Raw genomic sequence first — 26,721 nt, 5'->3', positions numbered from 1 at the left:
AATTGATCCCTTAGTTTAATCCAATGTACAAGTTGAACTCTCTAGAGCAGCTCTGTCCAATAGAAATATAATACAGCCACATATGGAATTTTAAATTTTCAGGTAGTCATGTTAAAAAACAGTAGAAACAGATGAAATTAATTTTTTGACTTTTTATTTTGAAATAATTATAGACTCACCATTACAGAAATCATACAGAGAATCCCATGAACCTTCCACCCACCTTCTCCCAATGACCACAACTTATGTAACTAGTGTAGTGTCAAAGCCAGGAAACTGACATTGGTACACATTTTATTAGAAACTGTGAGACTGGGGCTCTTTGATTACTCAGTCAGTTAAGTTTCAGCTCAGGTCATGATCTCAAGGGTCCTGGGATCAAGCCCCACATCCAACTTGATGTTGGGCTCTGTGCTCAGTGCAGGGCCTCTTTGTCCTTCTCCCTCTGTTCTTCCCCATGCTCTCTTTCTCTTTTTCTCTCATAAATAAAATTTTTTAAAAACCTTAAAAAAAAAAAAAGAAACTATGAGACTATTCCAGAGTTGCTGTACCTTTTTACATTTCCATAAGCAGTGTATGAAGCATCTAGTTTCTCCAAATCATCGCTCACCTTGGGTGTTATAACTGTATTTTGTGTTAACTGTTCTAAAAGGTTTATGGTTATAACTTACTGTAATTTAAATTCGCAGTGAAACTAACTTTAAGAGTATATTTTTTAACCCAGAATATCCAAAATACTATCATTTTAACATGTAATCAAGATAAAATTATTGATGTTCTATTATACATTCTTGAATTGAGACATCAGAATCCCGTGTTCTATACTTAAAACACATCTCATTTCTGACTAACTACATATTTAAAGTTTTTATATAAATTCCAGTTTGTTAAAATACAGTGTAATATTAGTTTCAGGTGTAGAGTATAGTGACTCAACACTTCCATACAACATCTGGTGCTCACCACACCGACTAACCACATTTTAACTGCTAGTTGCTAGGGGCTACCATACAGTACGGTACGGTCACAGAGCAGCTGGAAGTAGGTGACTAACATGTAGTCAAGTTATTGAAAAGTATATATTTTTTCTTTACAGGAAATATAACTTTTTAAAAAATCTTTCACAGGAAAGGAATAACAAAACATGCTATTAGTCATCATCCTCTTCCAGAGCAGCTAGATGAAATTTCTTCTACCAATGAAAGCCATGAAAAAGACACAAGTTCCCAAAGGTAATAACACAAAGTGTACTCATTTGCTTATTACACTTGATAATGGCAAAAGTGTTTTTTGGCTTAGGCTTGATATCTAGTCTTGTACTAATGAAACAAAACAAGAACTTTTATCATATTTTCAGTACCATTCAGTTTTCATTCTGGAACAGATAATGGAAACATCATACTTACAACCCTTGGAAAGTAGTATTATTACATAGTTAAAAGCCAAGACTCAGAAGGAGTCTAACATATGATTTTTATTATTATTATTATTTTTAAAGATTTTATTTATTTATTTGTCAGAGAGAGAGTGAGTGAGAGCGAGCACAGGTAGACAGAGTGGAAGGAAGAGTCAGAGGGAGAAGCAGGCTCCCTGTGGAGCAAGGAGCCCGATGTGGGACTCGATCCCAGGACGCTGGGATCATGACCTGAGCCGAAGGCAGCTGCTTAACCAACTGAGCCACCCAGGCGTCCCTGATTTTTATTATTTTTTTAAAAGATTTTATTTATTTATTTATTTGACAGAGAGAGAGAGGGGCAGCTAGAGAGGGAACACAAGCAGGGGGAGGGGAGAGGGAGAAACAGGCTCCCTGCTAAGCAGGGAGCCTGATGCCTGACTCCATCCCAGCACCCTGGAATCACGACCTGACCCGAAGGCAGATACTTAACAATTGAGCCACCTAGGAGCTCTAACATCTTATTTTTTTTTAAAGATTTTATTTATTTATTTGATAGAGAGAGACACGATGAGGGAGGGAACACAAGCAGGGGGAGTGGGAGAAGGAGAAGCAGGCTCCCTGTTGAGCTGGAAGCTCTGTGCAGCCGGATCCCAGGACCCTGGGACCATAAGCTGAGCCGAAGGCAGACGCTTAACAACTGAGCCACCCAGGAGCCCCAACATAGCATTTTTAATCCTGGTTCTGCCACTTATTAGCTGGGTAACAACAGGCAAGTTACTTATAATAGTTGTATTTCTTAAAGGATGTTGTGAATATAAATGAGATGATGTAAAACTTGGCACAATGATTGGCATATGGTAAATGAATAAGTATTAGCTGCAGTTACCATTTTAAGAAACAGCATACTGTGGGGCACCTGGGTGGCTCAGTGGGTTAAGCCTCTGCCTTCAGCTCAGGTCATGATCTCAGGGTCCTGGGATCGAGCCCCACATTGGGCTCTCTGCTTGGCTGGGAGCCCTTTTTCCCCTCTCTCTCTGCCTATCTCTCTGCCTACTTGTGATCTCTCTGTCAAATAAATAAAATCTTTTAAAAACAAACAAACAGCATACTATAATTTCAAAAAGGGTTCTGAGAAGCAGAAAAGTTATTGTCATAAAACCTAATTTCAATATCTAGAACTCAATCTCAGATTGTCTTTAAAATGGGGTTAATTGGGGTGTTTGGCTAGTACAGTTGGAAGAGCATGCAACTCTTGATTTTGGGGTCATGAGTTTGAGCCCCACATTGGGTATAGAGATTACTTAAATAAATATAACTTAAAAGTTTTTTTAAATGGGGGTAAACTGAGTTCTTCATCACCAGATTGTTGTGAGGATAAAATGGAATTACATCTATAAAAGTGCCATACAAGTTCAGACATTACTGTTCATATTTCTGAAATGTCTTTCGTTTTCAAGGGTAGATGTTGTAAGTGGAATGCTAAAGTATTTGTTGTAAACTATGACTATATTTAGAATCACTGTCATCAATTCTATAGGAATTAGGACTTTTCCATGAGCTTAAATGTTAAGTTCTTCATTTTTTTTTGTTTCTGTGGATATATTTGTATGCATGGTTGTCACCTAGTAAATTGCTGGGTAGTTACTGCTACAGAAACTTGAGGAAGTATAACAATTTTTCTGTTTTCTCTCTTCCTTCCAAATTGTGCACTTAGTGAGTCTGACATCACACAAGAATCGCCTTTTACATCAGCTGACACTGGGAATTCAAGGTCTGCTTTTCCAAGCTATACAGGCACAGGGATCTCTACAGAAGGCAGCTCAGACTTCTCCTGGGGCTATGGTGTGAGTTGTATGTTACCGGTCTGATGGAATGCTTGGGAGACTATTCTGTGAGTTAGGATCTGTCACTTTTGTCAAGTATATTTCATTCCTTCACTCTATGAAGATTGGTTCTTTACATTTTAATAATTCTTATCGGTTTTTACCCTCTTTCAGTATTTACTTTGTTTTATGGATACAGTGGTTGATCCTTAGAAATGCTTAATGTTTGACTTAACAGCTGCAGGTTAGTATGGATCTGGGCCATGGGTCTGCTTTTGCTTTGTGTAGTCCACTGATGTGTCTCTCCACCACTAATGTTACTTGTTGTTTAAATTGTTTTTGGAACTTGATTATTAAGCCACTATAGACTGGGAAAATGAATATGATATATAATTAAATGAAAAAAAGCAGAATTAAAAATAGTATGGATAGTGTGGTTCTATTTTGAGTTTACATATATTTTTTGCTTATATGAATTTTAGAAAAAAGGACTAAAGATATGTACCCAAAATGTTATTTAGTCATTATTTATTATGTGTTGAGGAGAGATTGACTATTTATTTACTTATTTACTTATTTATGGCTATCTCCCATTATAAAATATTATTTTTAAAAGCTTAAAACCTTAAAAGAAGATTTTAAGGTCACATTTTATGCACATTTATTGCCTTGTTGCAATACATATTTTTATTTCTGTGTCTTCTTTCAGTCTCTATTAATTTGACCTAGCTGTAATCATGGTGTACATACAATGTTATGCTCTGTTTTTTCACTTATTTTGTAAGCACTTTTCCACAATACTGACTTTATACCATATTGTTGTCAGCAACTTGTTTTTCTTTACAGAAGTCTGCTAATTGTTATAATCTATTATTATCACCATGAATTATTTTCCAGTAATTTGAATTTGGTCGTACATACACTTTCCTTACTTTGTTGTATTTGTGGTCTGCTTTTCCATTCACCATTATTCCATATAAATATTTTTTTTACTACTTCCATACCTGTCAAATTTGAAGAGTTATATATAAATACTTATATAATATTCCTAATATCATAATTAGAGCTTTCCCTTTTTTTAAAAAAGAATTTATTTATTTATTTGACAGACAGAGATCACAAGATCACAAGTAGGCAGAGAGGCAGGCAGAGAGAGAGAGAGAGAGAGGGAAGCAGGCTCCCCACTGAGCAGAGAGCCTGATACGGGGCTCGATCCCAGGACCCTGGGATCATGACCTGAGCCAAAGGCAGATGCTCAATGACTGAGCCACCCAGGTTCCCCTCTTCTGCTTTTGACCAGAGCAGTGACTTACCAAACTTTTTAATCTTTGCCAGACTTTTAGGTTTTAAAAGAAGGTATCTGTGCTATTGGGTTGGTTAGAGAAAAAAAAAAATACACAACTTACATATCGTGCGTGTATGTGTGTGTGTGTGTGAGAGAGAGAGATGGCACCCAGATAAGATACAGGCATTCAGCATCCTACAAGGCTCCTGGATGCCCTCTCTCAACCCCAAAGATAACTGCTATTCTAACCCTTTTCACTAGCTTTTTAAATTTTTGCCCTTCATATAAATGAAATAATACAATATGTATTCTTTGTATCTGGCTTCTTATGCTCAGCATTGTTTGGAAAGTTCATACATGATGTTGCACATATTTGTAGTCTGTGACTTGCCTGTTTATATTTCATATCCATTTATTTTTATTTTTTATTGTTTTCATATTAATAGGAGACCTTTATCTTTAGATTAGGGGTCAGTGTACTTTTTTGATAAAGTAGAAATATTTTAGACTTTGCAGGCCCCGTCAGGACCCTCAACTCTAACTGTAGTGAGTAGGCAGCCATAGATAATGGGTAAATAAATGGGTGTGTGACTGTTCCAATAAAACTTAATTTACAAAACAGGCTGTGGGGCAGATTCGGGGCACTGGTCTTAGTTTGCTGACCCCTGTTCTAGATGTTTATAACATAGACTTTCAGATACCTACATTATATCCATTCCCCCATAGAACTTCAGGTATTATGCCCAGTTGAAAATTTCTCAGCCTCTGTTACAGGTAGTGGCAGCTAATGAATTGTACAAAGTCAGGAGATGAAGCTTTCTGGAATGCCGTTTTTTCCATTTTACCCCTTTTCTCCAAATTCCTGTCTGGAACATGGAACTGGGGCTAAAGGTACAGCAGCGTTCTTGGACCATGAAGTTTCACTGAGAATGGAAACAATAGGGAAAATAGTCCTTGATGTCCATGGAGCCACTATATCAGCTTTTTAATGCCTACCACTAGACTAATTTTTTTATGAGAAAAATAAACTTTGTTTAAGCCACTGTTACTGCTTTGGTTAGTAGTAGCAATCATACACTCATCCTTTATTAAGTGTACTACAAATATCTTTTCCTAGTATGTGGCTTTATAACTTTCACAATTTCTATATTTAAGTCTATAATCCACCTGGAATTGTTTTTTGTATATGATACACAGCAGGAACATAATTTTTCCATATGGATTATGAATTTTTTTTAGCACCATTTACTGACTAGTTCAGGATTCCTGAGCATGGGCAATTTTGGCATTTTGGGTGTATTTGTTGTATAGAAATATCTCATGCCTAGCAGGATGTTTAATATTTCATGATCGCTTCATGTTAAGTAGCTGGAGCACCCACTAGTCATTGTGATCACCATTTTTAATCTATTTATTGCTCTTATATAGGTGTACAGTACCTGTTTTTCAAGTGAAATGAGTTCTAGGATAATTTTGGCCTCTGGGAAAAATTTATATTCTTTGTCATGTTTTTTAAACTTCTGATTATTTTTTTTTTAAAGATTTTATTTATTTATTTGACAGAGAGAAATCACAAGTAAATGGAGAGGCAGGCAGAGAGAGAGAGGGAAGCAGGCTCTCTACTGAGCAGAGAGCCCGATGCGGGACTCGATCCCAGGACTCTGAGATCATGACCTGAGCCGAAGGCAGCGGCTTAACCCACTGAGCCACCCAGGCACCCATAAACTTCTGATTATTTATTTGTTAATAGATTTCTCATCTATTTAATACTAGATTAAACTTTCACTGGATTTTTTTTTTTTCACTCCTTTAAAGTGAACAATGAAGTGGTTTTTAGTATATTCAAAAGGTTGTGCAACCCTCACTTTTGACTAATTTTGGGACATTTTTATCACCCCCCAAAGAGGTCCCATACACATTAGCTGTCACTCCCCAATCCTCCAGTCCCTCAGCTCCCTGAGAATCACCAATCTGCTTTCTGCCTGTGTGGATTTGTGTGCAGATTTTTCTGTAGACATGTTTTCAATATTCTTAGGTATATACCTAGGAGTAGAATCATTGGGTCATATGAAAACTATTACAATTTTTTGAAGAATACATTTATTGTCAACCTTTATTGCTATGATTGTTTTTTAAGGTTTCTAGTTAGTATTTAAGAATGTTGATATTTTCCTTGTATTACACAAACACTTCATTGCAGGTATCACATGTATGAAATCCATTATTTTGTTTTTAAGGTTGTGTCTTAATTAATGAAATCCAAGTTTTAAGATCAGAGTTGCAAAATGCTACATAGGGTATTTTCTTAAAAACTTGAAACAACCTCAAATTTACAGGAAAGTTACTAGTAACGTACAAAAAACTAGTTTTCATGAATAATTTGAGAGTAAGTTGCTGACATGATAATCCCTCATACTAAATATTTTTGTGTATTTCCTTCAAACAAGGACACTACATGACCAGAGTGTAAGCATCAAATTCTGGAAACTAACAGTGAAATGTGGCTACCATCTAATCTCTAGACCCCCATTAAAATTTCACTAGTTGTCCCAATAATATCCTTTAAGCCAAAAGTTCACTTAACATTGTTATATCTCTTTAGTCTCCATCTGGAATAGTTCCTCAATTTGTAATATCACAGATATGAGCTTGTTTTTCTCATTGCATTCTATTTGGTGATGCATGGCTTCATTTGTCCCGTCATTGATGATGTTCACTCTGATCACTTAATTAAGGTGTGATGTCTTACACATTAATTTTTTTTCTGTTGTTTAATAGTATTTTCTGGGGGGGCACCTGGGTAGCTCAGTCAGTTGAGCATCTGCCTTTGGCTCAGACCATGATCCCAGTTGGGTTCCCTGCTTAGTGGGGACTCTGCTTCTTCCTCTCCCATTGCCCCTCCCCCTGCTCGTGCTCTCCCTGTCTCTCTCTTAAATAAATAAAAGCTTTAAAAGAAAAAAAGTATTTTTTGGAGAAGTAACTTTGAAATTATGTAGCTACTATCCTATTCCTCATCAAACTTTCAATTTTTGAATTTATTTACATTAGTGTACTCATAGAATCCTATTTCATTCTGTGAGTTGTAATATATCATTATCATTATTTATCTTGAAGTTCATAATGTCCCAGCTTTTAACCAGTGGAATGCCCTTCATACTGGCTTCTGTGCCATTTTGACATGTTCTCATCCTTCTTTGAGCACTTACTTACTTTCTGGCACAAGATACTCCAGGCTTATTGAGTGCCATATTTACAAAGAAAGATTTGGGTGCTAAGTGTGCCCATTGCTTTTCAGTTGTTCAAAGTTCATTCTAGTTTTTTTCCTTTTCCATATTTGCAACTTTTTTCTTTGATAATAAGAAACCTGGGTTCCATTATCCTTAATATAGTTACTTATTTGATAAATCCCCCTGAATGTAACCAGTTTCCTACTAATGCCACTGCCTCCTAACCTCTGGAGATAGCTTCTCACTTCACAAATGTTTCAACACCCTGTACTGGTCATTGCCCCCTGCACCCTTTCACCCATTGGATGTTCTTTTCACCCTGCTCAGAGCCAGACACCCAGTGTAGTCCTGACTTCCATCCTGGCACCTTCCTCACCCTGCTTGGACTGTCATCCTGTGTGAGGCTGCCTACTCCCCACACAGTAGCCTTCTTCTCTTTGTTCTGGTACCAGCATTATAAGCTGGCTGCCCTCCCATTGGACATCCTCTTCATCTAACTTGTGCTCCAACACCCTGCAACAACCTGCTCCCCCATGTGAAAACACCAACTGTGGCACTGTATTTTCAAAAGTCATGCCAGTATATATCCCCTTTTACATGCTCTTCTTATAAGTTATTGATACTTCTCCATTGAGAGTTTTTGCCTCTTGAACCTGAATGGTTTATTTACCTCAGTCCATAGCATGCAGTGAATGTGATGCTACATGATTTTCTAGGTCAGAAGGTAAAACAACTTCTGCCTGCCTCTGTTTCTCTCTCTCTGAATACTTGGAATCTAGCCACTGGGTTGTGAGGAAGTTCAGAGCAGACCACATGGAAAAACCCAGGTAAAAGCCAACATCAACTGCCAGATATTTGAGTGAATGAATGAGCATTCAAATGAATTCAGGTCCAAGTCTTCAAGTTTTTCAACTGATATCTCAGATGTTGTGGAGAAGAAATAAGCCATTCCTGCTATGATCTATAAAAATTCCTGACCTATGTAAACCTGGGGAGATAATATGTGATCGTTGCTCTTTTAAGTCATTAAGTTTTAGAGTGATTTCTTATAATGCCATAGTAACTAGAACACCCTTCTTGCACTGCTCAGGGTCAGGAAAACTGCTTAGACCTTCTCTCCACCCCTCTTGGTTTCTTACCGTACAATAGGCCATCTTCCTACACAGACACCCTCATTACTCTGCTTAGGTTCCAGTTTCATATGCCAGGGTGCCCTCCCAGGTTAATGCTTTCCTTATTCTGTTTTGACTTTGAAACCTCATGTTGGGTATCTCTTGGATAACAGACAGTTATATTTATAGTCCCTGAGAGAAAGGAAGTGAGCCCCTGTTTACCCTGGCTCCTAATTGGGGGTAATTTTCTATGGATTTGTGAGCCAGAGTCCAAACATGGCATGGTGATTCCACTGTGCTGAGGAACAGAGATCAGAGTTCATGGAAGATGAAGCAGCTGGAATATGCTGGGCAGGGGGAGATAAAGAGCACTAGAAATTGTAAATAAGTGGGTAAATATAAAACTCTATTTTTTTGTGATTTCTTACTTATGCAAGATGGAATTTATACTTGTAGAAGTAAAGATGAGGGTGCACCTGGGTGGCTCAGTGGGTTAAAGCCTCTGCCTTCGGCTCAGGGCATGATCTCAGGGTCCTGGGATCGAGCCCCACATCAGGCTGTTTGCTCTTCAGGGAGGCTGCTTCCCCCTCTCTTTCTGCCTGCCTCTCTGCCTCCTTGTGATCTCTGTCTGTCAAATAAATAAATAAAATTAAAAAAAAAAAGAAGTAAGGATGAGACAAATATAGCTGAATGGATGTGTGAGTGTAAATGGGTTATACTATTAAGGTTATTACATTTGTGAAGTGTCAGGTATCAAGAGAAGTGGGAAGTATGAAGAAGGAGGTATGAAGTGGTAAAATATTGACTCTTAACTAGACTTTGATAGGTTATGAATGTGTATTATTAGTTCTAGAGCAAGCATTAAAATTATAAGAATAAGCTAAGAGGCCAGTTGGGGAAATAAAATGCATTACTAACAGATATTTGATTTGTTAATCAAATAAGTCAAGAAAGGAAAAAGAAAAAAGTAAAGGAATAAGAGAGGACCAAAAAACATATGGAAAAGAAATAGGAAGATGGTAGATTTCAACTCAACCATGTCAACAATTAAAACAAATGTAAAAGAATTAAACACTCCAAATAAAAGCAGAGATTGTCAGAGTGGATAAAAAAAGCCAGAATCAACTGTATGTATACTACGTAGAAGAAATACACTACAGATATATAGGCACAAATAGATTGAAATTTAAAAGATAGAGAAAGATATATCATGAACACAGTAGGATGACATGATTATATTGATAAAAGACAAAGTAAACCTGAAAACATGGAGTTTGTCCTAAGAAAGAATATTTCCTAGAGATAAGAGGCAATCTGTCAGCTCATGCTGCCATAACAATATACCATAGACTATGTGGCTTAAACACCAGACACTTACTTTCTCACAGTTCTGGGAGGCTAGAAGTCCAAAAGCAAGGTTCCATCCAGATTGGTTTGTGATGAGGCCTCTACTCCAAGAATCTGTATCCTCACATGGCCTTTCTTTTAGGCCTGTGCACAGGTGGAGAGATCTCAGATATCTCCCTCTTCTTACAAGAACATCAGTCCTATTAGATTATGGCCCCACCCTTATGACCTCACTTTTTTCCTTCAATTTTTATTTAAATTCCAGTTAACATACAGTGTACTATGAGTTTCTGGTGTGGAATTTAGTGATTCAACACTGACATGCAACACCCTGCACTCATCACAGCAAGTACCCTTCTTAATCGCCATCACCTATTTAACCCACCCCCTACCCACCTTCCCTCTAGTAACCATCAGTTTGTTCTCTACAGTTAAGAGCTTATGACCTCATTTAACCTTAATTTCCTCTTTAAAAGCTCTGTTTCTAAATACAGCCACATTGTGGGTTAGGCTGCAATATAGGAATTCACACAGGAATTCAAACTAAGAGGACACAATTCACTCTATAACACAGTTCACCAGGAAGACATGACAATTCTAAGTAAGTACACATCTAATAGAGTTTCAATATGGATGAAGAAAACTGATAAAGAGAGGGATCAGTGCATTCACAATTATTATTAAAGATTTTAGTAATTATTAGAACAATTAGAAAATCAGTAAAACAATCTGAGGGTTTGGAAGGGGGTTGGGGGGTGGGAGGTTGGGGGAGCCTGGTGGTGGGTATTATGGAGGGCACGTATTGCATGGAGCACTGGGTGTGGTGCATAAACAATGAATTCTGTTACACTGAAAAGAAATTAAATTTAAAAAATCAGTTAAAATATGAAAGATCTGATGCTACACCCAACAAATACAGAGTACATATTCCTCTGAAGCACACATGTAGTGTTCACAAGGACAGACTGTATGGTGGACTGTGAAATGTCTCAATATTGTTCAAAAGACTAAGTCTCACAGAGTATATTCTCTGATCACAATAGAATTAGAAATCAATAACAGTAAGATACCTAGAAAAAGCCCAAATACTTGGAAATTAACACCCTTCCAAATATCAAATTATAAGGAAAATTAGAAGGTATTTTGAACATGATAACAAAAAAACTAAATATCAAAATGTGGATGCTTCTAATGTAGTTTTTACAAGGAAGTTTGTAGCTTTAAACACCTGTTTTAGAAAAGAATACAGCTTTGAATGAATAATTTAAGTTTTTACCTTAAGATGCTAGAAAGATTAAACCCAAGAAAAATGAAATGAGCAAAAATGAAGAGAAAAAATCACTGAAATAGAAAACAGATAAATAAAAGAGAAAATGAATAAATCCAAGAGTTGATCCTTTGAAAAGATTAATAATTGATAAACCCTCTGGTGATACTGGTCAAGAAAAAGCAAGGAAACACAAATTACAAATAGCATGAATGAAAGATGAAAGATGAGCTCAGGGGCGCCTGGGTGGCTCAGTGGGTTAAGCCGCTGCCTTCGGCTCAGGTTATGATCTCAGGGTCCTGGGATCAAGTCCCACATCGGGCTCTCTGCTCAGCGGGGAGCCTGCTTCCTCCTCTCTCTCTCTGCCTGCCTCTCTGCCTACTTGTGATCTCTCTCTGTCAAATAAGTAAATAAAATCTTTAAAAAAAAATGAAAGATGAGCTCAAATCCTACAGACATTAACAGAATATTAACAGTAGGATCAGTTTTATGCCAATAAATTCTACAATTTAGGTAAAATGGACAAATTCTTTAATCTGAATAGTTGTAAAATACATAAAGAAACTGAATCAAACAACTCTCTTAGAGAAAGCTGTAGGCCTAGGTGATTTCAATACTTTAGCATGCATTTTTTGTGGAAGAAATAACAGTTACACAAACTTTTTCCAAAAAATAGGAGCATTTTTAACTCACATTATGAGGCCAGCATAATATTGATGCTAAAAACCTGACAAAAACATAATCATAAAGGAAAATTATGAGGTGGGACTTAGAGTATGGTAGAATGGATAGCCTAACAAGTCCTTTTCCCCAAAAGTACCAATAAAACTGGATAAAATGATCAAAGCAACCATTTCAGGACCCTGAAATTGACCATAGGTACTTAAAACAGCAAAGCAGTTATTCATGAAAATCAGTAGAACCATGTTTTAAGAACAGGGAGAGCCTGTTCTATTACAAAGGGACAAGGCATGATAACTAGCAACTTAACCACCAGAGTGGAGCCGAACTTGGACAGACTATACCCAATGCCATCATCAAAACAGTAGCAAACTCAGTGGCATACAAACAAGGCAAAATAGTGGCTCAGATAGTCTGTGGATTTAGTAGTGGCTAAGACAAAAAAATGAACTGGCAAACTATCCAGAAATTTATCAAGGAGATCTGGGAAATAAGATAGTGCTGGGGTATCTGGGTGGTTCATAACAGTTAAGCATCTGCTTGGCTCAGGTAATGATTGCAGCTGCCCCTGCTTGTGTGCTCTCTCTCTGTATCTCTGTGACAAATAAAATCTTATAAAAAAAGATAGTCATAGTGCTCTGATAAGCTCTCCATGTATTCAAGCAGCATGCAGGTATAGAGAAGATCATGAAAGGGCACAGAAATAAAAATTCAAAGCAGACAAAATAGAGACTACTACTAGAAAAAAAAGATATTTCATAATGATAAAAAGGTCAGTTCATTAGAAAAATAAAGTAATAAATATTACATATCTAACAAGGCTTAAAGCACATGAAGTAAAATTTGACAGAAGTGAAGGAGAAACAGACAACACAACAATTAGAGCAAGAGACTTCAATAATACCCTACACTACCAATACTTGATAGAACAACTAGAGAGAGAGATAATCAGCAAGCATACTAAAGACTCAAACAACACTATTCACCAACTTGATCTCACATTCCACCAAAGACAACAGAATATATATCCTGTATATATAAAATATGTCTCATAACTCTACAAGGACTAAAAATATACAAGGTATGTTCTCCAAACATGCTAGAATTAAGTTAGAAATCATCACCTAGAAATCTGGGATATCCCCAAATATTTGGAAATTCAATTCTCTTTTAGTTAATTAATGGGTTGAAGAAGAAACCTACAAAGGAAATTTTAAAAATATTTTTAGTTGAATGAAAGGGGAAGCACAAAATATCAAAAATCTGTATGATGTAGCTCAAGTGGTACTTAGAGGAAAATTAATAGCTTTAAATCCTATTGGGGAAAAAAATCAAGCTCATGGATGCAGAAAACAGATTGGTGTTGGCCAGAGATGGGAGTTGGGGTTTTGGCAAAATGGGTGAAGGGAGTCAATATTTAAAAGCTTCCAGTTACAAATAAGTGATGGGAATGTAATGTAAAGCATGGTGACTATAGTTAGTAATACTGTATTGCATATTTGAAAGTTGCTGAGAGAGTAGATCTTAAAAGTTCAAGAAAAAAAATTCTGTAACTTTGTATGTGACCTATTTTAACTAGATTTATTGTGATCATTTCACAATATATACAAATAATGAATCATGTTGTACATCTGAAACTAATAATAATAAACTTTCAAAAATAGATAAAAATTCCTACAGAAAAAGGATCAATAACATGAGCTTCTACTGTAGAAACTAAAAAAGAAGAAGAAGGAAACCATACAGATTAGAAATTAACAAAATACAAAACAAAAAACAATAGAGAAAATCAATAAAGACAAAACTTGGTACTTTGGAAAAATTCAACAAAATTGACAAGTCTTTAGGTAGTCTAATCAAGGAAAAAAAAACAAAAACAAGAACAGGGCACCTGGGTGGCTTACTTGGTTAAGCAACTGCCTTCAGCTCAGGTCATGATCCCAGAATCCCAGGATCCAGTCCCAGGATCGAGTTCCACATTGGGCTCCCACCTCCATGGGGAGTCTGCTTCTCCCTCTGACCTTCTCCTTTCTCATTCTCTCTCTCAAATCAATAAATCAATCTTTAAAAAAATCACAGACACACAGACACAGACACAGACACACACACACACACACACATTAACAAGATTAGAAGAGAATGAGCGGGACATAATTGTTGACTTTTCAGAAATGAAAAGGACTTAAGGGAATGTAATAAGAAACTTCATGCCAAGAAGTTAGATAATTTAGATGTAATTGACAAATTTTGAGGAAGACACAATTGCCAAACTGACTCAAATAAAAAATACATATAGATCTATAATAATTAAATAAATTAGTAATTAAAAAATCTTCCTACAAAGAAAAACCTAGGCATAAACGGCTTCATTGGTTACTTACTTTTTAAAAAAAGATTATTTATTTATTTATTTATTTGACACAGAGAGAGAGAGAGAGAGAGAGATCACAATTAGGCAGAGAGAGGGGGAGAAACAGGCTCCCCGCTGGGCAGGGAGCCTGATGCTGGCCTGGATCCCAGGACCCTGAGATCATGACCTGAGCTGAAGGCAGAGGCTTAACCCACTGAGCCACCCAGGTGCCCCTCTACCTAGGACTTAAAAGAATAAATAATAACTGGGGCGCCAGGGTAGCTCAGTGGGTTGAGCTACCCACTGAGGTCATTCAGGTCATGGTCTCAGGGTCATGGTCTCAGGGTCCCAGGTTCGAACCCCGATCTGGGCCCTCTGCTCAGCAGGGAGCCTATTTTCTCCCCTCTCTCTGCCTTCCTTTCTGCCTACTTGTGATCTCTGTCAAATAAATAAATAGTCTTTTAAAAAAAAGAATAAATAATAACTAGCTTTCATAAACTTGTTCAGAAAATAGAGGAATACTTCCCAATTCATCCCATGAAGCCAATATTACCTTGCTACCAAAGCCTGACAAAGACATCACAAGAACTCTGTATGCAAAAAATTCTGTAGAATCCAACAACAAATTTGACTATTAGAACTAATAGAGTTTAACAAGGCCATGAGATTCAAGGTCAATATAAAAAATCAATTGTAGAAATTACAAAAAATCAACTGTATTTCTACAATTTATTTAAATATTTAAAGAAGAAATATTGCCAGTCTTTCAGAAAAGAGGGAACAGTTCCTAATTCATTCTATGAGGCCATTATTAGCCTGATACCCAAATCAGACAAAGACATCATAAGAAAACTACAAATTAATATCCTTCTTAAATCAGAGAAAAAACTTTAAATTATTAGTAAACCAAATCTAGCAACATAAATGGATTATTTACCCTGACCCAGTGGGATTCATTCCAGGAATTCACAGCTTGTTAAATATGAGAAAATTAATCTAATACATCATTGTAATGAAATAAAGGGCAGAAAATGACATCTCAGTAGACATAGAAATAACATTTGACAAAACTCCAACATCCATTCATGACAAAACTCATGAAACTAGAAATAAAAAGGAAATTCAGCAACCTGACAAAGTGCAACCTGACAAAGTGCAATGTTACAGCTAACATTGTATGTAATAGGGAAAAACTGAATATTTTCCTCTTAAGATCAGGAACAAGGTAAGGATATCCAGATACCACTTTTTAACTTAATTTATTTTTATTTTTATTAGTATTTTATCAGTATATTTATCAGTATAGTTAACATACAGTGTTATATTAGTGTCATGTGTACAGTATAGTGATTCGGCAATTTTATACATTACTCAGTGCTCATCGTAAGTGTACTCTTAATCTGCTTCACCTATTTCACCCATGCCCCCACCCACTTCCTCTCTGGTAACCATAAGTTTGTTCTCTATAGTTAGGAGTCTGTTCTTAGTCTGTCTTAATTTGTTTTGTCTCTTAAATTCCACATATGAGTGAAATCATACAGTATTTGTCTTTCTCTTATTTCACTTAGCATTATACTCTCTAGATTCATCCATGGAGCCATCCATTGTTGCAGATGGCAAGATTTCATTTATATTTATGGCTGAGTAAAAACATATGGTATCAATTGGTTACTTTGTATAAAGACCACTGAGATCTTCTCAGTTAAGGATATCTTACCTGAGCCGAAGGCAGTGGCTTAACCGATTGAGCCACCCAGGCATCCCTAGCATCCTTAGCATTATCCTTTCTATCAGCAGCAGAGAGGCTCAGATTCATCTTCATTAACCATCTCTTTCATCAAATCAGTCATCAAATTCTGTGGATTCTATCCTCACACAACATGGCTCATATCTGTGTTCTTCTTCCCCCCATTTTTGATTTTAAATTTAATTTTTAAAAATTGAGATATAATTGCAATAACTTTATGTTAGTTTAGATATACAATATAATGATTTGATATATGTATATATTATGAAATGATCAAAGTTCTTGCTTTGTTTCAGTGGAGAACCAAAATGCTAAAAAACATCAGACTTTGTTAGAATAATAAAGGATTATGGATGCTAAAATTTTAAGTGTAACTACTAATAGAATACAAACATAATGAATAACTTCCAAATTAATAGGGGAAATAAGGAAATCAGTATAACAGAAGGAAGACAATAAACAACACAAGAAAAAGGATAAATACAAACACAAAACAAATGGTAGAAATACATTCAAATATTGCACATTACAATAAGTAAAAGTGGATAAAATTCACCTAGTAATAAAAGAGTCTCTGAAATTGGATTTTAAAATTCCAGCTACATGCTATTTAAATAAACATGTCAAAGACAGAATGATACCCAAATGTTGAAAATAAAGGAATGGGAAAAGTATTAAAAGGCAAATACCAACAAGAATAATAGTATTTAAGTAGATAAGTATTTAATAGAAAAAAATAATAAATTAGTCAAGAAACAGGCTCTTAACTATTGAGAACAAACATGGTTACCAAAGGGGAGGTGGCTGGGGAATGGGTGAAAGAATAATGAAGATTAAGGACTGCACTTGTCATGATGAACACAGGGTGATGTATGGAATTGTTGAATCACTGTATTGTATATCTGAAACTAACATGGCACTATTGTTAACTATACTGAAGTTAAAATTAAAAAAAAAAAATGCATGCGATGCAAAAGAAAAAAAGAAAAAAAGGTTTCTTGCTAGGAGATTGTGCCTAGTCACTTCTTTCTCAACATCCCATTCTATCTATAACAATGAACTTTGACCTCCATGAAAAAAATAACAAATTTCACTGAGACTAGTAAAGTCCCATTGTACCCCCGCAGGAGTTTGAAAACTGTAAGAAATTTTTAGAATATTATTTGAGTCCTATGAAAATAAATAAATGTCATTAAACATGGAGTTGAGAAGCCCTAAAGGAGATCTCTCACACGCTACCAACCTCCATAAGAAGCCATAACTCGTATTCCCCAACAGGAAGAAACTTACTTTATATATCCTAACAGAAGGAAGAATTTCTTCCTACCCAGCAAGAGCCCAGCTAGTGAGAAACCACCACACTCAACTAATGAGAAGCCATAATGGACCTTTTTAGCTTTCTCCTTTCACCTATAAAAGCAAGCCCCTCTCCTCTTTTCTGGACTTGCCTGTGGTTTGCCATAAGTTTGCTTGTCCCCAATTCCACTTTTCTGCTATTCCCAAATAAGCTCATTTTGCAGATAAAATAGCTGACTCTTGTTTTTGTTAAGGTCAACAGTCTTTAAAGTTAACCTTCATATCTGTTTAGCAAGCCTTTTTTAATTGGGTAGAAGATGATTTTCATTCTTGGAATGAAAATACAGATTTCTTATCTTATACTTTTGAAAAAGGTTTAACTTTTCTTCCACCAGAATATAAAAGGATGCATAAATACAGATGAAGTAGAGGGTAAACAGAGAATCAGAAAACATGATCAGATCCCTATGGCTGCTGCTAAAGAATTACAGAGGGCAGGAACATAACCTAAACTGTCAACTGAAGAATACAGACTAAACTTGGCTCTTGAACAACACAGGTTTGAACTGTGTGGATCCACTTTTATGTGGATTTTTTTCAAAATAGTACAGTACTGTAAATGTGTTTTCTCTTATGATTTTCTCAATAATCTCTAACTTACTTTATGATAAGAATACAGTATGTAATACATAGATAAAATATGGGATATTGGGAAAGCTTCCAATCACCAGTAGACTCTTAGTAGTTAGGTTTTTAGAGACTCAAACGTTATATATGGATTTTCGACTGTGCATCTGGGGGGAGGTGGTGGTCAGCACCCCAGGCCCCATGTTGTTCAAGAATCAAATTTATAGGATTGACTGAGATATCTCTAAAAAAAATACTGGAACCAAGCAACTATACTTAAATTAGCAGTCATTATATTTGGTAGAACTACTGGTAATTTTAATTTTTCTTCATACTTTTCTGGATCTTTCAAAATTACAATAAACATAATATTTTTATGATGAAGAAAATGTTACTTAAAAAGTTAATATTTCTATAAATTTTCTTTGAATAATACTATAAAGGAAATCTGAATATTATAAAATACAAAAATTCAATAGCTTTTCTATCATGGAAATTCAACAGTATTTGAAATGGATTAAGTATTGAAAACAAAATTTGATTGCTTTCAACCTTTATGATTTTAAAAGGTTACCTAAATATTTTGGTGTGGTATTTTCTTCTAGGAACTTGATCAAAATGCCACTGAAAAAGTCCAGGCAATGTTCACAGCCATTGATGAGCTCTTATATGAGCAGAAGTTGAGTGTGCATACTAAGAGTCTACAAGAAGAGTGCCAACAATGGACATGTAGCTTTCCTCACCTCAGGTATTAGAGCCCCATGGTTGGCTTGTATCATGGTTAACTAAAACTTGGAAAGCAGATATCTAAAAAAGCTGCTATTTTGAAATCTTTATAGGCTTGGTTTTAATGAATTTAAATAAGGCCATATGGTATACAGACTCAGTTGAGAGAAAATTCAAGTTGATGGAAGTTTCTTGGAGTTTTCCTAACTACCACTATGTTGTCCTGAGTAAAACAATTTCTATACCAGTAGCTGAGATCTGTGTATTGTGGCCATCCAAACAGCTCTTCTTTTGACAAGAGGGTCAGAAAATGTATTTGTTTACACTGTTGTCTACAAGAAAATTCTTATGTATACTTGAAAGCAGACATAAGCTGTTAGGAAACGTTCCTCAGAAACCACATTACTGTACTTATGACTTAAAATTTATACTTAAAATTTATAAAGCATCATGTTCTTAAGAATATAATTCATAATTTTCACTAAATTGGCCTGGCTTTCATCCATTTTGGCAGATTTAATGAAGATTATTGTAGAGGATAGAGGGAAAATTACAAATGTTTGCTCAGCTTCCTTGATTTTTTCAATGGTGGGGAGGCTTTAGCTTTATCTTTTCCATCTCCATTTTTTGGAAGAGAGCTATACCTCTCTCTGTGGATTCACATTTTCTCCCAAAAATTATTCTTAATCAGTATCAGACTAAGTATGTAGTCTTTTATATAGAGCCAGTAAATTTGTTCCAAAAATATCTACATTTTGTATGAATGACAGGTAAAGATGCTTAATTGTCTATTTATGTTGTTCATTTTGAAGGATTCTGGGTAGGCAGATAATCACTCCAAGTGAAGGTTATGGACTATATCCTAGATCCCCATCTGTTGTTTCAGCTTCACATGAGGCAATACTTTCTCAAGAAAGAGATTCTACTATGTGAGTATTTCTAATATGTGAGTATTTATGTATCCAAATATGTAAGTGTTACATTCTGCCAGTTATACTAGGGGATTAAAAAACTTTTTACTTGTTGGTATTTAATAAAGCACAGAGAATTCTGTTAAGATTAACTATAGTTTTTGTGCACATAAGAATTTTCTTGTACAATTTTTTTGTTTGAAAAGTAAGACATTCCCTAGGGTTTAAGGATATTTTTGTTACTTAGATTCATCTCTATCTCTGTATTTATGTTTATCTATAAATACAGGCACTTCCTTCTTGAAATAAAGTGTAGATAGACTGGGTTAAAAAAAATTTAGAGGTCTGAGAAACACTTTAAATATTTTTTGAGGGATGCCTGGAGGGCTAGTTCGTTAAGCATCTGCCTTCAGCTCAGGTAATGATCCCAGGGTCCTGTGACTGAGTCCCACAATCAGGCTCCTTGCTCTGTGGGGAGCTTCTGCCTCTGCCTGCTGCTTCACCTGCTTGTACTCACATGATCTGTCTCTCTGACAAATAAATAAATAAATAAAATCTTAAAAAAAAAAGATATTTTGAAAAAATTTTGAAAAACCGATTTTTTCTTAAACACGTAGTATTAATTACAACTTAATTTCTTTACAGAAATTAAACTATTAGTTTATTAGCTTAAGATGTATAATTAGTATATTATTTAGAACAGCTAATTCTTTTGAATACCTCAAACTCTTTAAACAACAGCAAAATAAACCTAAATAGGATTATTCCACTTTCTTACACCACACATAAAAATAAATTCAAAATAGATTAAAGTGGGCACCTGGGTGGCTCACCAGTTGAGCATCTGCCCTTGGCTCCAGTCAATTTCAGAATCCTGGGATTGAGCCCCACATCGGGCTCCCAGCTTGGCGGGGCTCTGCTTCTCCCATCCTTCTCCCTCTGCCATTCCTTTTGCTCGTGCTCACTCTGTCTCTCTCAAATAAATAAATAAAATCTTAAAAAATAGAACAAAGACCTAAATAAATAAAATCTTTAAAAATAGAACAAAGACCTAAATGTGAGAACTGAAACCATAAAAATCCTAGAAGAGAACACAGGTAGTAACCTCTCTGACCTCAGCTATAACAACTTCTTTCTAGATATATCTCCTGAGACAAGGGAAACAAAAGCAAAAATAAACTATTGGGACTTCATCAAAATAAATTCTGCACAGCAAAGGAAACAATCAATAAAAACTAAAAGGTAACCTTTGGAATGGGAGAAGATATTTGCAAATGACATATCTGATATGTCCAAAAATATATAAAGAACTTATAAAACTCAACATCCCGAAAATTAATGATCCAATTTAGAAATGGGCAGAAGACATGAGCACAAATTTTTCCAAAGAAGACCTGCAAATGGCCAACAGACACCTGAAAAGATGCTCAGCATCACTGGTCATCAGGAAAATACAAATCAAAACTACAATGAACTATCACCTCATAGCTATCAGAATGGGTAAAATCAACAATACAAGAAACAGTGGGTATTGGTAAGAAATACGGAGAAAGGGGGAACCCTCTTTTTTAAAAGAGTTATTTATTTATTTGAGAGAGAGAGGGCAAGATAGAGCGAGCATGAGTGGGTGAGAGGTGCAAAGGAAGAAGGAGAAGCAGGCTCCCCGCTGAGCAGGGGGCTCCATCCTAGGACCCTGGGATCATAGCCCAAGTTGAAGGCACATGCTTAACCAACTGAACTACCCAGGTGCCCAAAGGGGAACCCTCTTGCACTGTTGGTGGGAATGCAAACTAGAGCAGCCACCCTGGAAGAGTATGCAGGTTCCTTAAAAAGTTAAAAATGGAACTATCCTATGATCGAGCAATCACATTACTAGGTATTTACCCAAAGAATATAAAAACACTAATTCACCAGGTTTATAGACCTGTACCCCTGGGGATAAAAATATATGTTTATAAAAAATAAAATAAAAAAGTAAAAGTAAAAAAAAAAAAACACTAATTCAGAGGGATACATGCACCTGAGGTTTATAGCAGCATTATCTACAATAGCAGCATTATGGAAACAGCCCAAGTGTCCAACAACTGATGAATTGATAAGGAAGATGGGGGGGGTGTGCGCACACACACACACACACACACACACACACACACACACACAAGATGGAATATTACTCAGCCATAAAAAAGAACGAAATCTTGCCATGGATGCATCTAGAGAGTATAATGTTGAGCAAACTAAGAGAAAGACAAATACTATATGATTTAACTCATATGTGGACTTCAAGAAACAAAACAAAACAAAGGGAAATAGTCCCTTAGCTGTAAAGAACAAACTGATGGTTACCAAAGGGGAGTTGTGGGGGGATGAGTGAAATAGGTGATGGGGATTAAGGAGTGCATTTGTGATGAGCACTGGGTGATGTATGCAAGTGTTAAATCACTCTACTATACTCCTGAAACTAATATCACACTGTATGTTAACTAACTGGAATTTAAATATTTTTAAAAACCTAAATAGAATTATTTCAAAACCTATGTTTACCCTTAAATCTATTGTAAAGTATCATAGTTTTAATTCTTTTATTGTTGTTGTTGTTCCTAATTTTTTTTTTTTTTTTTTACCAAGCTGTAGTTTTACTTATTTGAATCATCTGCTAAGAGTTTTAGTAGCAGTAGTTTTGATGCGTTTTTTTTGGACTTGTAGACTTTTCAAAAGACCACAAAGTAAAACATTACTGCATTAGGCCAGTTATGGTTATAGGACCTGGGTTATCAACTAAATAGTCAGATAATGGGATTTGTTTACTTTTCTCAAGGGATTTAAATTCAAGTTTCTTGTCACTAGACTGAGCTTTCTTTTTAAATTTAAACCTCATGCATTACATCAATAAGCCTTTTTTTTTTTTTTTAATTTTTTATTTTTTATAAACATATATTTTTATCCCCAGGGGTACAGGTCTGTGAATCACCAGGTTTACACACTTCACAGCACTCACCAAATCACATACCCTCCCCAATGTCCATAATCCCACCCCCTTCTCCCAAACCCCCTCCCCCCGGCAACCCTCAGTTTGTTTTGTGAGATTAAGAGTCACTTATGGTTTGTCTCCCTCCCAATCCCATCTTGTTTCATTTATTCTTCTTCTACCCACTTAAGCCTCCATGTTGCATCACCACTTCCTCATATCAGGGAGATCATATGATAGTTGTCTTTCTCTGCTTGACTTATTTCGCTAAGCATGATACGCTCTAGTTCCATCCATGTTGTTGCAAATGGCAAGATTTCATTTCTTTTGATGGCTGCATAGTATTCCATTGTGTATATATACCACATCTTCTTGATCCATTCATCTGTTGATGGACATCTAGGTTCTTTAAATAGTTCGGCTATTGTGGACATTGCTGCTATAAACATTCGGGTGCATGTGCCCCTTTGGATCACTACATTTGTATCTTTAGGGTAAATACCCAATAGTGCAATTGCTGGGTCATAGGGCAGTTCTATTTTCAACATTTTGAGGAACCTCCATGCTGTTTTCCAGAGTGGCTGCACCAGCTTGCATTCCCACCAACAGTGTAGGAGGGTTCCCCTTTCTCCGCATCCTCGCCAGCATCTGTCATTTCCTGACTTGTTGATTTTAGCCATTCTGACTGGTGTGAGGTGATATCTCATTGTGGTTTTGATTTGTATTTCCCTGATGCCGAGTGATATGGAGCACTTTTTCATGTGTCTGTTCGCCATCTGGATGTCTTCTTTGCAGAAATGTCTGTTCATGTCCTCTGCCCATTTCTTGATTGGATTATTTGTTCTTTGGGTGTTGAGTTTGCTAAGTTCTTTATAGATTCTGGACACTAGTCCTTTATCTGATATGTCATTTGCAAATATCTTCTCCCATTCTGTCAGTTGTCTTTTGATTTTGTTAACTGTTTCCTTTGCTGTGCAAAAGCTTTTGATCTTGATGAAATCCCAGTAGTTCATTTTTTCCCTTGCTTCCCTTGCCTTTTGCGTTGTTCCTAGGAAGATGTTGCTGCGGCAGAGGTCAAAGAGGTTGCTGCCCGTGTTTTCCTCAAGGATTTTGATGGATTCCTTTCGTACATTGAGGTCCTTCATCCATTTTGAGTCTATTTTTGTGTGTGGTGTAAGGGAATGGTCCAATTTCATTTTTCTGCATGTGGCTGTCCAATTTTCCCAGCACCATTTATTGAAAAGGCTGTCTTTTTTCCATTGGACATTCTTTCCTGCTTTGTCGAAGATTAGTTGACCATAGATTTGAGGGTCTATTTCTGGGCTCTCTATTCTGTTCCATTGATCTATGTGTCTGTTTTTGTGCCAGTACCATGCTGTCTTGATGATGACAGCTTTGTAATAGAGCCTGAAGTCCGGAATTGTGATGCCACCAACGTTGGCTTTCTTTTTCAATATCCCTTTGGCTATTCGAGGTCTTTTCTGGTTCCATATAAATTTTAGCATTATTTGTTCCATTTCTTTGAAAAAGATGGATGGTACTTTGATAGGAATTGCATTAAATGTGTAGATTGCTTTAGGTAGCATAGACATTTTCACAATATTTATTCTTCCAATCCAGGAGCATGGAACATTTTTCCATTTCTTTGTGTCTTCCTCAATTTCTTTCATGAGTACTTTATAGTTTTCTGAGTATAGATTCTGTGTCTCTTTGGTTAGGTTTATTCCTAGGTATCTTATGGTTTTGGATGCAATTGTAAATGGGATTGACTCCTTAATATCTCTTTCTTCTGTCTTGCTGTTGGTGTAGAGAAATGCAACTGATTTCTGTGCATTGATTTTATATCCTGACACTTTACTGAATTCCTGTATAAGTTCTAGCAGTTTTGGAGTGGAGTCTTTTGGGTTTTCCACATATAGTATCATATCATCTGCGAAGAGTGATAATTTGACTTCTTCTTTGCCGATTTGGATGCCTTTAATTTCCTTTTGTTGTCTGATTGCTGAGGCTAGGACCTCTAGTACGATGTTGAATAGCAGTGGTGATAATGGACATCCCTGCCGTGTTCCTGACCTTAGCGGAAAAGCTTTCAGTTTTTCTCCATTGAGAATGATATTTGCGGTGGGTTTTTCATAGATGGCTTTGATGATATTGAGGTATGTGCCCTCTATCCCTACACTTTGAAGAGTTTTGATCAGGAAGGGATGTTGTACTTTGTCAAATGCTTTTTCAGCATCTATTGAGAGTATCATATGGTTCTTGTTCTTTCTTTTATTGATGTGTTGTATCACATTGACTGATTTGCGGATGTTGAACCAACCTTGCAGCCCTGGAATAAATCCCACTTGGTCGTGGTGAATAATCCTTTTAATGTACTGTTGAATCCTATTGGCTAGTATTTTGTCAATAAGCCTTTTTAAGTTTACTCTTTTTATATAACTTACCCAGTTTTTTACCAAGCAATGTCTTCCACAGAAATGATATATTCTTTCTTACTGACCAAAATTATATAATTCATGTCATGTCATTAATATATTTACCTGTTAGCATAATATTTATATATGCCTTATTATTTTATAAGTAGTAGTTCCATTTGGACACTCATCTCCAAGGAAATAAGTAATCAAGCCTGAGCAATTAGTCCCTCTTTTTTTAGGATATCTGACTAAATCATTCAGCAACATACTGCAGGCTTCCTTTCTTTCCTTTCTACTTGCTACCCCACTACTGAGTAGCTCTTCTTATTTTTGGATTTGCTTTTCTGGGCTATCTGCTTATAGTTTTCAATTATTACTTTCATTTACTATACAGATAAACATCTATCTATACTTCATACACAGACATATACCTAGATGAAACAAATTATCCAGCTTCATTAGCATACTACTGCTTATGGAAAGCAATAACAAACATAATCCATGATATTTACTTTCATGTAACCACTACTTTGTCCATACTTGATATTTTTCTTGAATACCAGTTTGAACTCAGATCAGTGAAAAATATATATTTTAATTAATCAAAATTACTATTGATGCTCAGATTGTTACAACTTGGCCATGTCAAGCTAGTTCTTTTGTTTTTGTCTTGACGGTATCCTTGCTTTCTGGTTACAGCAGGATGTTCCAGACCTATATTTAATTTTTTCTCCAAGACCTAAAATCAGCTGAAATGTAAGGAGACCTACTTCTGTTGAGAGGCTAAGAGTATTTGAGAACAAAATTTGGGTAGTGAAATCTGTAACTTGGTGCTGCTGCTGTTTTATTACTTTTTGCTGTAAGAGGTATGGAAAAATATGTCATTTTGATTTTTTGCAGTTTAACAAATCAATTTGCCACAAAATAAGGTTTATAAATGACTGAGACTTTCTATAAAAATAATATTTCAGCTTTGGTGAGTGCTGTGAAGTGTGTAAACCTGGTGATTCACAGACCTGTACCCCTGGGGATAAAAATATATGTTTATAAAAAATAAAAAATTAAAAAAAAAAAAAAAGACAGAAATACAGTATTTTCTTCTTTGTATTTCTTAACACCTAGCACAGTGATTACAACATGGTTAGCATTCAGTGTTTTTTTTACTAAATGAAAGCATAAAATATGATACCAAATGATTTGAAAATGAATTAATGTATACATTGATATTATAGTTGCAAAACAATGTTATCAATCAAAAAAAAATTGGTGCCTAGGTCAAAATGGAATTTCAGAAGCATAAAATAATAGAAGATGGCGGTAGCATAAGGAGAAAACACAGACAAAAAAGGACCATGAGAATATGAGTTTAAGGGCATTTCTACTTGAAAAAAAAATATGCTCATTACTGTTTCAAGGTAGCATAAGGATCTGTCTACCTTTATTTTAAATATATACCTCAGCAAAAATGAGCTAACTATAATACCTACCAAGATATTAAAATGTATGACTATATGCAGAACTGTAATCCTTGAAAATCACTA

The 26,721-nt window shown here is 35.8% G+C and overlaps 1 protein-coding gene across 7 annotated transcripts in view; it reads left to right on the top strand.

The window, feature by feature from the left end:
* The window catches only part of FAM149B1 (family with sequence similarity 149 member B1), a 79,358-nt gene that overhangs the window by 3,046 nt on the left and 49,591 nt on the right, over positions 1 to 26,721 (top strand). For 4 of the 7 annotated variants that reach the window (XM_059169948.1, XM_059169949.1, XM_059169947.1 and 1 more), the window contains exons 2-5: positions 1,128 to 1,232; positions 3,111 to 3,240; positions 18,764 to 18,906; positions 19,697 to 19,813. In XM_059169948.1, coding sequence (XP_059025931.1) covers positions 1,128 to 1,232; positions 3,111 to 3,240; positions 18,764 to 18,906; positions 19,697 to 19,813 — 495 coding nt within the window. Of the gene's footprint in view, positions 1 to 1,096; positions 1,233 to 3,110; positions 3,288 to 18,763; positions 18,907 to 19,696; positions 19,814 to 26,721 lie in introns of those variants that run through there. The other 3 variants (XM_059169950.1, XM_059169951.1, XM_059169953.1) reach the window with 3 other exon arrangements.

This window comes from Mustela lutreola, chromosome 4, assembly GCF_030435805.1.
Source record: "Mustela lutreola isolate mMusLut2 chromosome 4, mMusLut2.pri, whole genome shotgun sequence".
Taxonomy (NCBI): domain Eukaryota; kingdom Metazoa; phylum Chordata; class Mammalia; order Carnivora; family Mustelidae; genus Mustela; species Mustela lutreola.
Note: the sequence above shows the minus strand (reverse complement) of the source record. Positions and strands in the feature narration are given on the sequence as shown.